Genomic DNA, 12,876 nt, shown 5'->3' with positions numbered 1-12,876 from the left:
GGCCCAGAGCATAGCGGATGAACACAAAAACATGTTTTCAGGGGACAAGTGGCAGGCTGAGTGCCTCTTACACAATTAACTGCTGCTAGCTTTCACTTAGGGTGTTGGCAATGGTCTTGGTGTGGGCTGACTACACCCTTCCTGTTAGTCCCAGGCATGCACTGTGGGATCCAGGAACCTGAAATACCTGTAAAAGGTGGAATTGGTCGATCCAGGCCTTGAAGGACTCATTTAGCACGCTCACCACATCATCATATCTATGGGTCTCTGTGTGTTAGCCATCATTCTTTGGTCAGTTGCCAATGTGGAAAGAGTGGTTCATGCCCGAGTCATGGTGACAGGCATCCTAACCTGCTTTCTCTTGCTCTGATAAGACACTGGCCAAAACTAACTTGGGGGAGGAGAGGGTTTGAGGAAAGCTGGGGCAAGAATTCAAGCAGGATCCTGGAGGCAGGAACTGGAGCAGAGGTCATAGATAAACACTGAGTATTGGCTTGCTCCCAGTCTCACGTTCAGCTGTCTTTCTTACACAGCCCAGGCCCAACTGACTAAGGATGGCGTCACCCATCCTAGACTGGCCTTTCCTACATTAACTATCAATTAAGAAGATATCCCATAGACGTGCCCACAGGCCAAATGATAAAAGTACTTCCTCGGTTAAGGTTCCCTCTTCCCAGGTGTGTCCTCTTGATAACCAAGGTTAGTCGTACAGAGGTTGTCTTTGGGGTTTAGAGGATGGCCACTATGTCAAGTGGAATCCCAGCTGAGTTTGAAAAGGAGCTGCAGATGATGCCTCATGCTGTTTCCTAAACAAGTGAATGTTGACTGAAGAGCTATCCACTAAGTTTTCTGTATACCAAAGCATCCCAAAGTTCAGGGGCCCAAAGCCCTGGCTCCTTGGCCAATTGGGTGGCATATTTCAGCTAGGCTGGATAGGGGAACTTTGCTCCATGACTGACTCTTCCTCCTGGAATCGATGGGCCATGTGGGCTGTTTCTTCTTACATAAAAGAATAGGTGTGTCCTGTGTCTGTTGCTGACTGATATCTAAGATCCACTGGTGCTCTGTCCATGGGGGCAGCAGACAGGAGGGAAAGAATGGGTGTGTCTAAGGATCCACCATCCCAAACATATGCCAGACCCTCTGCATCCGCTCTCTTCCCTGCAAACATTACACACTGATCCCTCTGCTGTACAAATGGATGAATAAACAACAATCATAAGGACAAATAGCTGAGAAAGATCTCACAAAGGCTTAAAGTAATACTGTCTGTGATGAGCCATTTGGTTATAAGCACATGTCTAAGCTTGCAACCCTGTTCTTTGGAAGGAGAGGGACCATGGATCTTGGGAAATCTCTAAGTCTAATGATAACCTTGTTTTCTCTCTCTGGATGTCCACAAGGACATAAACACAATAACCAGTGTGTAGTTTCAGGAGACTCAAGGGCTGAGAAGCCCACCTGTGGACTCTGTGTCTTTAATCTTAGGAGTTGAACAGCTCTGTCCTGACACAGCCTCCCACCATGATGTTCTGCCTCTCAATGGGCTGAGAAATAGTAGAGCCAGTCACTGACCAAGATCTGTGAAACGGAGTCAAAAGAAACCCTTCCTCCCTCAAGTTGTTGTCTCTCACGCGCTTACCACAGAGATGCAGAAGCAGACTAATACAGACCGGAAGCATCAAAGAGCTAAGAAATGTGTTTAACTATCAGCCACATCATTACTATTTTATTATTACTAAACTATCACAGTCCCAGGCTGGGGATGCGGCTCAAATAGAAGAATACCCAGCATGCACAGGACCATGTGTTCCATTCCAGCACCACATAAAATCATTTATGGTATTATGTACTTGTGATACTAGCACTTGGGAGATAGAGGCAAGAAGATTGGCTATATAGCAAGTTCAAGGCTAGCCTGGGATACATGAAATCCTGTCTCAAAAAAAATCACACTATAGAAGGAAGGAGGGAAGGAAGGAAGGAAGGAAGGAAGGAAGGAAGGAAGGAAGGAAGGAAGGAAAGAAGGAAGGAAGGAAAGAAGGAAGGAAGGAAGGAAGGTGAAAGATGGGGAGAAAATGAGAAATTACCACCATCTACATGTAGATCAAAATGGCAGTTCATGTAGGTCTAAGAGCAGATGGTCTCAGTTCCTCTGTGTAGAAGGACAGAGGAAACAAGTTAGGCCCCAGTTATCACAAGGGCCTATGGAGAGCAAGTTGATCTCAAATTCCCTTGAAAGTCCAGTCTACTAACAACTCACCTTAAGAGACCCCTGGTTGCTGATACCAAAAAGGGCTTTATTATTCCAAATAGTATAACTTTTATTGTTGTTGTTGTTATTATTATTATTATTAACAAGACACCAACAAAAGACCTAATAATATCTTTGAAGGTATGAGAGTCCTCCAAAGGAAAATCTTTGGGATAAGGCAAGATGCTTATAAAAGAGAAGGGCACTGTTTCAAAGCCATGTAAGGTAACATGACTGAGGATCCAGATGATATCATCGAAGCTAAAGCTGAAGGTGTCTTGGATCATGTCTTGTGGAGTCTCTGAAGAACAAGAGGGAGGAAAAGGAATGGGAAGAAGTAGGGGAAAGATTCTAGAATTACAGAGCTAGCCTGGCCTAGAGAAGTGGGGGAACAAGAGATGACATGCACACCAGATCTAGAGAAAGAACAGGATACTGATGGGAGGAGGTGACGTCTGAAACTTTTCCTTGGGAACAAATGCACTTGATTTCAACACTGAGGTAATCCAACTTCACTGTGTATGTATGATGGCTAGAGAGTGGGGGCTTGACTGTCATAAGAACTGGCTATTCCAGCATGGTCAAGACCATGCACTGAAGAGTAAACAGCCTGTGAAGTCCCGCAGAAGTAGAACGACAGCTTCTCTCGCCTCCCTTGGCTTCATGACCTCAGGCAAGTTGCTTCACGTCTCTGAGACTCAGTTGTAGAGGACAGTGGGTTGTAACCATGCCGTCTCAGAGCTGCAATGAAAACATTGATCTGAGCTGCAGAAAGCAGCCTGGCTGCATGCAACCTACCACAGCAATCACTCAGTACAAAATGTTGACTGCCATTCTTAGGTACTGAGCCTAGTGTGTTAGCCAAATGATTCTAGCTAAAATGGCTAATTTGTATTAAGAGGAGAGTTGCCTTATGTAAATGAAATATCGAAGGAAAACGAGTTTCAAGCATTTAAGTTTAAAAGCTGTACAATTTCACATCTATTTCCCCATCTATCTGTCTGCTAACCTCAATCTCTCTTCCTTCTGTCCCTTCTTCACCTCTCTCCCCATCTTTTTTCTTCCTTCGCCATCTCTTTTTGCCTACTTCCTCATTTCCTTCTGCATATAGCTCAAATTCTTTTTTGTCTCTGCATCTGTCCACACCAACCCTTTTACCTCTTTCCATCTTTCTTTCTCCATTTATCTGCATCCATCTCCTGATAGCTGTCTCTTCTTCCCTCCCTTCCCCTTCTGTCCACCCATCCTTTATTCCTTTTCTCTCTCTTTCCATTGCTAGGTTTGGATTTCTGGTATGGGCCTTTTTTCTTTTAAATCAGGCAAAGTTTTTCTCTGCAGCAGTACAGATGACCCCTGCCATGTTCAGACATAACTAGTCCATAATGTTGTAAACTCTCAAAGCTTTACTTTTTACATCGTAGCTAACAGTAGACTCTCCTGAAAGAGTCAAATCATCCAAGAAGCACTTTATGGTAATGGCCCATTTCCAGTTCAGTTTCCTCCTCCAGAGTCACCACTTTCAACCTTTTAAAGCTGATTGTCTCTGTATTTATCTCTGAATACATAGTGTGCTTTGAATTTTCATTTTCAACATTATATCTTGAGTTCCCTCTACAGAAATTAGTTGATCCACTTTACCAGACACATGATCACGCGAGAAATAACTTTCAGTGTAGTTAAGTCGCTTTTGGGTTAGAAGCCCCTTGGTAATAACATCATTATAATTGGGCACATTTCCTCCTAGTTGAGTCAAGTAGTAGTTAGCTTACTATTTTCCTTCACATGTGGCATCATTTTCCCTGGAGTGAGGATCTCTCTCTTTTTCTTTTGTTTAGTTTTCTTTAGACTCATCACTAACTCAATCTCCAATTTTCCAGTGGTCTAATTCTCCTTACAAGGCATTTTGTCATTCTTTGACTTTTATCCTCTTGCAGAAGCCTCCTTCAGAGCCTTCTATCCTTCCCCAATATGACTGTGGTCCTCCAGGTCTTTTTACAGATACAACTGGGGACATGCACATCAGATCTAGAGAAAGGACAGGGTATTGATAGAGGGAGGGGACATCTGGAATTTTTTATTGGGATAAATGCACTTGATTTCAACACTGAGATAATCAAACTTCAGTGTGTTGTGTATGTTGTCTAGGAAGTGAGGGCTTGACTGTCATAAGTACTGGCTATTTCAGCCATGATCAAAGCCATGCATGGAAGAGTCGACAGCCTGTGAAGTCTCACAGAAGTGGAGAGTGGAGTGGCAGCTTCTTTCTCCTCCACTGGCTTCATGACCTTGGGCAAGTTGGTTAATGTCTCGGAGACTCAGTTGTAGAACACAGTGGGTTGTAACCATGCCGTCCCAGAGCTGCAATGAAGACATTGATCTGAACTGCAGAGAGCAATCGGGGTACATGCAACCTACCACAGCAAGCACTCAGTACAAAGTGTTGATTTTCAAAGCTGGCTCTTGACTGCCATCTGGGAATTTCCTTCATCTCCTTGCTTCACCTCTCGACTGTGTCCTTCATCTTCTTCTTCATAGTTTTGTGCACTTTAGTGGAACAGATCCTGAAGTAGCTTTCTAAGAAAGTGTTTACAGGAAGTATTGTTTTGATAACTTAAACATATGAAAATATTATCATAGCCTTACAGTTAATGAAGAGGAATAAAGTCTGGTTATTTCTCAATTATTGGACTCCAATAATTGGAAACAACAGTTGGAAATCCTACCAGAACTTTGAAAGCATTGTTTCACTGACCTCTACATTCTGTGTGTTGTTTTTGAGATGTTCAAAAGTATTCATGAGTTGAGTTTTTGTAGATATTTAGAAGCTAATTGAACCCAATTTTCTGGTGGTATGCTTTGGGACTGGCTGAGTTTTACTCATTGTGTTAGACAATGCCGAGTCCTTTCCACCTGGAAAGTTTTGGGAGAAGTGATATTTCATCTATGGTTCTCTGCCTTCTCATTCTTTCTGCTCTCTTTACTAGAATTTCCATCATGTCTGTGTGGAATCACACTGATCTTATTCTTTCAGCACCACACACTTTCTCCTTTGTCTTTTTAAATCTAATGTCTGGAAGATTTAGTTAACCTTCGTTTTCAATACTTGTAAGTTTTCTTTTGTTTTAATTTTTATTAGATAATGTGTCATCTGCAGTTTTCCTTTTATATAGCTTTCTTTTCTTGTTTCATAAATATAATATATTCTGTCTTTCTTCTGAGAATATCAAGTTGTTTTCTTTAAGTTTTCCCCCTTTACATTTTTCATATTTCTTGTTTCTTTCATTACTTCACAATTTTTCATATGGCTGTCCTCCATCCTCTTTCTCCTGACTGCAGCACAGCTCTGTAAGTGTTCTTTGCTTATTGGACCTCTGTCTTGGTCATGTGTGTATATTTAAGATTGGGTACTAAAAACATTCACAAAAGGGTTTTGTGTTACCAGAGCTGGCAACAGGGGAGGTTAGCATTCTGCACTCAGCTGAGATGGTTTTGTTTAGCATCCCTGAAGTTCCTGCAGCTCTTTCCTTTTGTCTTGGGCAGATGCTTCGGAAAGGGGTCTTCTGTCACCTGTTTTGAGGTGAGGGACCATTTGGAAGTGTGCTAGGAGCTGAGCTGCATTGGAGACAGATCCGTGGGTTATGGCATTGAGTTGTGCCCTTGTCTTTAGAACTCCACATAGCTAATAGACCTCTGTTTAGTCCTTCCTTACAACTCTCTAGTCTCCTGCCAAGTCAAAGAAGAAGGGAAGTGATATGGCATTTGCATGATCCTTAAACACACTACTACTGGCCCTCCTTCTGGTACTAACTTTACTGCATGTAAAGACAGCCCCCAGTCCTAAGCATAATGGAGTCGACTAAGAGTTGGCAGCAAGCATGTCCCAGATCTATCTAGTCTATTGCTCATCAGTCAACAAAAGGTTGCTGCTGGATATAACCTCTTTCTTCTCCATTCTGTTTTTGTTGTTGTTGTTGTTTTGTGGGGTTTATTGGTGTGTGTGTGTGTGTGTGTGTGTGTGTGTGTGTGTGTGTGTGTGTGTATTTTAGCTGGTCTTAAGGAGCAACCAAAAGAGAAAATATATCCTTAATTCCTTGGGCCCTCTTTATCTCCCAGTGTCTATGTGAAGTCCTCAAAATAAACTCTTAACAAAGGTGTTTGGAACACTTGCCCCAGGCCTCTGGCTTGGCTCTAGTCCTATGATCTGAGTTCTCTCAGGAGCTGGGTCACCTCCTTGTCCTTGTGGCAGTCATACTGGGACTATATGATTGACAGTTGCCTGACAGTCATACAGAGGGACATTTCCCAAGAGAAGGGAGTGAATGTAGCTGTGACAAGTCGCTGTGTCCCAAACTCAGGGTACCTTTGCCCTCCAGAAGATGAGGATCCTGAGGAGGAAAAGATTTTCTTCAGTTGTTTGGTGAGTGTGTGTGTGTGTGTGTGTGTGTGTGTGTGTGTGTGTGTGTGTTATGTATGTGGGTGCACACACACATTTATACACTGTATGCGTGTTTAAGTCTGAGGTTGATGTTACTCACTGACTTATTACTTGTGTGTGAGATGGGGTCTCTCATCATCCAGAGGCTCACCAACTAGTCTAGATTGGCTGGCCAGTGAGCTCCAGAGTTCTTCTTGTCTCCAGTTCCCCAGCTCTGTAGTCACAAATGTGCACCACTGCACCTGTTTTTTTATGTGGTTGCTAGGAGTCCAAACTTGGGTCCTTATGCTTGTGTGGCGAGCACTTGGGCATCTCCATCTTTCTATTATGATGAAAACATTGGCACCATTTCAGAAGCAATAGCAGAAGCATCTCCCCTGTTGTTTTCCTCCATTGTGTCCCCCAGCAACATCTGTCCCTGCTTAGTGCCCCTGAATCAAGTTCTTAACACCATCACCACTGATGAATAGGGACAGTCAGGCTCTGTCCCTGGAGAGGAAAGGAAGTGTTGGACGTAGAGGCTCACAGAAGTCTAGACACAGGACTTCGACGGTGTCTACAGAAAAGGACAAACGTAGTGTCATTCCTTGACTTGGGGACCAGAGACAACAGATGTGCCATTTGTTTTTCTTTGACAGTTGAAGTCCTGAAGGAAGGAGATGGAGTGTAGAGGTCTGATCTGTGCATCACTGTGTGATCACTCGAGTCCCTCAGTAATTTCAGTTGTATTGGACTCTGACATTCAAAGAAACACTGTCATCCCTTCTAAGTGTTTAAATCCCAGCTAAAAACAATACTTAAAGTTCCTTTTGCGGCCTCTGGCCACCCATGTCACAGGGAAGCTGCGTGGGGGACTGAGCCTTTGAAGGGCACTCTTAATGGCAAGCTTTGAATGAAGTCAACCCCCGGTAACTCAGCGACAGCTTCCATGTTACTGTCCTTTTCTTACTTAACAAGAACAAAAGGCCACAGCCAGGCCAACCAGTCATACAGGGTGGATCTCAGTGACATTTTTACTTCTGAACTTTTCTGATATAAAAGAGCCACCCAAGGAGGATCAGACAGCCAGCGTGAGGAATTTGACAATAAAAACTCATCTGTGCAGATCTCAGAAAATCCAAAATGATTAGGTAAAGTACTGCCTATTTCTGCCTAGAGAAATGTTGAATTTTTGTATTTTCTTAAATTTGTATTTGCTTATGTGCGACTTAACCAGAGATTCTGCCTTTTCTGCTCTTCAGCGCTGTAAAACTCAACCTCATCTTGGTTCTGTCGCTGTCCATGGTGCATACCTTTTGGTGTTACCCAGTTTTCTCTTCTAAGGTAAGGGTTTCACGGCTGTTTCTGATGGTCACATCAATGGTTGGGGTGGTGGAGTACCCAAATTCAAGAGAATCTCAAGAAATATATGACAAAAAAATCATTTATTTTATTTTTAGACCTTTAGGGGAAATGTAAACAGATTCATGAGATTAGTAGGACATAAATTTATATGAGACAGTAGATAATTCTGGGATGTAGTAATTTGTTGTGAATTATTTGATGGTTATGTCCTGCATGTGGAAATGGCAGTTCCAATATAAAATGTTCATATTTTGGCCCATGACAATTTATTTATTGCACATGCATGCACTCTTAATCATAGTAAATATTTTGCATTGAAATTGTACAAAAGCAAAACAAAACCCACAGTGGTCATTTTTCAGAAGCAGAAAATTTCCTAATTTTACCAAAATGTGTGCTCTTTTTCCATATGAAGAATGTAGGTAACATGTTAGATTCCAATAAAATATTGCCCAAAATATTTACTTATGTATTTATTCAAGAGTATTGGTGGAGGTCCTAACTATATTTCTGGAGCTGCTCAAGACATCCAGAAAAATGATCGCCTTTCTTTGGGGTATTTACGTCCCTTCTACAACATCTGTCCTTGTTTTTATGTCATTATCTTACAATATTAAAATATCTTTGGTTGTTGATGACACTGTGAACTTTAACCTTTCTTCACTAAAATTTAACCTGTCACGGTATGATTACTGAGCTCACTGTAATTTGAGGAACTAGTTTTAGGATAAAGAGAGGTCACAGAAATTCCAAATGACAACTCCCTCAAGCACCGTGATCTAGTTATTTATATAACTGTTCCTCTCATTGATCTCCACATCTGTCATTTTTCTATTTCCTGTTTACTGACTACAGCCTCTCTTCAGCCTTTCCCTCCTATGAGCATTCGACACTAATTTACTCATTGATCTTTTAAGACATGGCATTGATCAAGTGGGGGACTCACAAGCTGTAAATGGGCATATCTTCTCAAGTGTCTTCCTGTTGCTTTCTATTCCTTAGCCCTAAAGGTTTGCTCACAGCACTTCTGAACAAGAGGCACTTGTCCGTAGCCATTTTTAAATTAAGAATTCTTTCTTCTGAAGTATGCAGAGACCTCCTAGGCTGTAACGCAGTGTTTCTCTTTTTACTGTGCTGCCCGTATATTTCTAGCTTTGCTCGTGAGGATGCTGTTCTCGTTACAGCCCTGGCAGGCAGTAATGCTGTGGATGGTATTCATGGCAACCTGACTGTTTGGGGTGAGTGATGAGGTAGTCTAATCACATAGGATTTCATCTTCTTGTTTAGAGCTTCATGGAGCCCTTCAGCTAGGCAAGAGCACAGTGGTATCCTGATGATGGGTTGGCCCAGCTCCTTTCAGATCAGCCCAGTATGCTGAGGTCTTTTTAGGAATGTCTTAAGGGTCTCATAACCAGCGCTGGCACTTTTCTTTTGTGGGATAGAAGCATCATCATGAGCATTTCTGGAAAGAGTCAGTTGCTTCCTTTCTACAATGACGCATAGGTCCCTCCTGCTGGAGATTTAAAATAGGAAGCATTTATCTATCATGTTAACACAGGGGAAAACTCAGAATTTTTGATTGTTTTTTACCATAACCAATATTTATGAAACCATCTTTGACTATTCCCAGATCAAACAGAAAGCAACAACAACAACAACAACAACAACAACACACACACACACACACACACACACACACACACACACACACACAGAAACACAAAGAAAGACAGATAGAGGGGAGAGAGACAGAGAGAGAAAGACAGACAGACAGACAGACACACACATACACACACACATACACACACACATACACACACACACATATACACACACACACACACACACACACACACACACACACACACGCACACACACACACACAGAGTGTGTGTGGGGGAGAACATCCTCTTTCCCCAGGGGCCATTGGGAAGGTTTGCTTGGGAGCTCTGAGCACTGAAGACCAGTCATTCACCCTGCCAGGGCAAAGAGTTCCAGAGAGTTTGATGGATTGATTGCAAGCTTCATCCCAACACCCAAACAGAGTAATTCAAGGCAAACTTGTCTTCTACATCAAACAGCAAAAGGTGTAAGCTTTTGTGCGTTTTACTTCATGCTGTCTCTTCATTTCTAGTAAAATGTTTTAGCTCTTGTTTTACTGGAACTGAGAAACCAGGGCTTGGAGTCAGCAGCCGGTAAACAGCACCATCTGCAAGCATGTGGTCTCCTCACCGAGAACCAGGGAGCCAGTGGTGCTGGCTTCACACAGCTCTTTTCTTTGCAGGGAGGAGGCTCAGAAAGTGTGTCACTCAGAGAAGGGTGTACCAAGGTCACTGCTCTATCAAGGACAGGATTTGGTTAGCACCTTGCCAGTTATTAGACTTCTTTTGAAGCCATGAAAGGGAGAGGGAGCTGGCAAGTGTCAGCAGCTCCCACCAGAGCCCTGGATCAGTGCTGCCTCTAGGTCTCAGCAGCTGTGACCGGAGGTGGCCTTGGCTTTGGTGTTTGCCTCCTCATCCACACAGTGTGGGACTGGACTGCAGCTTCCCTGGGCCCCATTTGAGCTCCGGGGTTCTGGATCTGTTTATTCCACCACTCAACGCTCAAGCCGTATGATGTGCTATCCAGGCCTTGAGCCACGGTGAGGACCGGAACCGCAGCTGAAGGTGAAGATGTCAGGGTCACTCAATGGTACCCGCTTTTTGGAAACCTTAGTGGGCAGCCACAGACAACCCAGAAGGAAGTCCAGTGCTTTGACAAACCTAGAGTTGAGTCACACTGGATGAGTTTTGCCAGGGGGAGTTTCTTTTAGTTAATTTAATTTTAAAACTAGTTTATAAAGCAGCAGGCTTCCTTACATACTTAGGACAATAGAAACTTTTGCAAGAGGGTGTCATGCAGCCCAGGCTGGCCTAAAATTCATTCAATTTTAGTGAGGTTTTTTTTTTTTTTTAAGTTTTAAGTAGCCAAAAATGACCTTAAATTTTAAAAAAAATTAATGATTTATTTATTTTTATTTATGTCTGTATGAGGGTTGTGGGTACCCTGGAGTTACAGACAGTTGTGAGCTGCCATGTGGATGCTGGGAATTGTACCCAAGTCCTCCAGAAGAGCAGCCAGTGCTCTTAGCCACTGGGCCATCTCTCCAGCCCTGACCTTAAACTTCTTATCCCTTCCCTCCACCTTCCAAGTGCTGAGATTTCAAGTGTATACCCCCATACCCAGTTCATACAGTGCTGGGACTCGAACCAAGGACTTTGGGGATGCTAGCCAGAGCCCTACCTACTGAGCCATATTCCTAGCCCCTGAGGGAATTTTCAGTAGCATTCCCAGGGCTAATCAGAGCCTTCAAACATTCCTTATGAAATAATGGCAATGTGATCATTATGTGGACTATATACAGTGTAAATGCTGAATGTCAGAATAAAAAGACAAGCCACCTGTAACCCGGATGCTGTCTATGTCGAGTACATGTTGTGTTTCAGCAATATTTCTCACCATTAAGAAGGTGAGACATAGTGACTTCATAGTCGTAAAGGTTTTGAAAACTGTTGCTGTTGAAATAAACTTTTAACCCAGAAGCTGTATCCTCTCCCTCCTCCCCCATCTAAATCACCAGGTGACTGGGAAACCTGATTACTTTCTCATCCTACTGAGCAGCTGCCCAACCAGGCTGGAGGGGAGCGACGGACCAGCTTTTCTAAAGCCAATTTTGGAGAAGACATCGATGAAAAGGTCCTTTCGCAACGGAGTCGGCTCAGGGGTGAAAAAAACTTCATTTCGAAGAGCAAAGCAATGAATAAGTGTGCAAAGGACTCTGGGAATTAATCTCAAGCTATGTAGAGTGTGACTGATGTGCTAGAAAGCGGTTGTATCTTACCATGAGCTGTTGCTTCCCTCATCCTCAGACGAGGCCCTCTTATCCTAACCGACTCCGAGTAAATTAAGTTTTGGGGGAAAAAATGCAAACCTGTCTCAAACTTCCACCTGTGAGTGGAAAACGATTTCTGTGCTTAGCTAGTTACTTCCCCAACTGCAGAGGGACACGCTGGCTTTGATCTTGAGTTGGCCGCAATGCGTGGGCGTTTTTTACTGTCATATTTGTGTGATTCTTCTTTTGCTGTCTTGCTGTGCTGTAACACCAAATACAGTGATAGGTATATGCTATTTCTCCCTTAAAATACGATTTCCTCAAATGACTCAGCTGAGCCGATTCTTGCCGGTCGCACTGCTTCTGTTTCTAAGAGTCTCGTGGCATTCCAGCATGAAGATGAATGGTGCAGCTGGATCGACCAGTTGATTAATTGGTACCTGCAACAATTAACCCCCAGGGCCCTCTGGGTCTGTTCCCCACCCCCCTCTTTTTCTGATTCCAAATATATATAAAGATAACAGCTTGTTTTGTCTTGGAAATTTTGTTTTGTCTTGACTTTCAAAATCTTAAAACATGAGACACTGCCAATCATAATGGTGATACCAGAGAGCTCACTGGTGCTTGTGTGGTAGGGGGTACATTTCCCAAAACCTTCCTGTTGGATGATCCCCACCCCCACCCTTGCCGGATCAGGCCAAGCACTCTTCCATGAAGAGATGCTTAAAAATAAAAAGAAGAAGAAGGAGAAGAGGAGGAGGAGGGGGAGGAGGAGGAGGAAAGAAAAAAAGAAAGAAAGGGCAATGCAGGACTGGTGGCGGCTCAGTGGGTAAGATGCTGATGGATTTGGATCCCTGGAACCTATATTAAGATCCAGAGGCGGTAATGCGAGTTTGTAATCTCAGTGCCGGGAGGCAGAGGAGGGAGGATAACTGGAGCTTACTGGCCAGAGAGTCTAGCCAGATGTGAGAG

General features: G+C 43.3%; 1 protein-coding gene across 1 annotated transcript; it reads left to right on the top strand.

The window, feature by feature from the left end:
* Window positions 1–2,484: 2,484 nt before the first annotated feature.
* Window positions 2,485–12,143, top strand: Nps (neuropeptide S). The gene is made up of 3 exons (XM_052760123.1): window positions 2,485–2,527; window positions 7,906–8,012; window positions 11,653–12,143. The coding sequence occupies exons 1-3, from the start codon at window positions 2,485–2,487 to the stop codon at window positions 11,830–11,832; spliced, it is 330 nt and encodes a 109-aa protein (XP_052616083.1). The 3' UTR covers window positions 11,833–12,143.
* Window positions 12,144–12,876: the final 733 nt, after the last annotated feature.

This window comes from Peromyscus californicus, unplaced genomic scaffold (assembly GCF_007827085.1).
Source record: "Peromyscus californicus insignis strain IS unplaced genomic scaffold, ASM782708v3 Scaffold_4__1_contigs__length_199733344, whole genome shotgun sequence".
NCBI lineage: Eukaryota > Metazoa > Chordata > Mammalia > Rodentia > Cricetidae > Peromyscus > Peromyscus californicus.
Note: the sequence above shows the minus strand (reverse complement) of the source record. Positions and strands in the feature narration are given on the sequence as shown.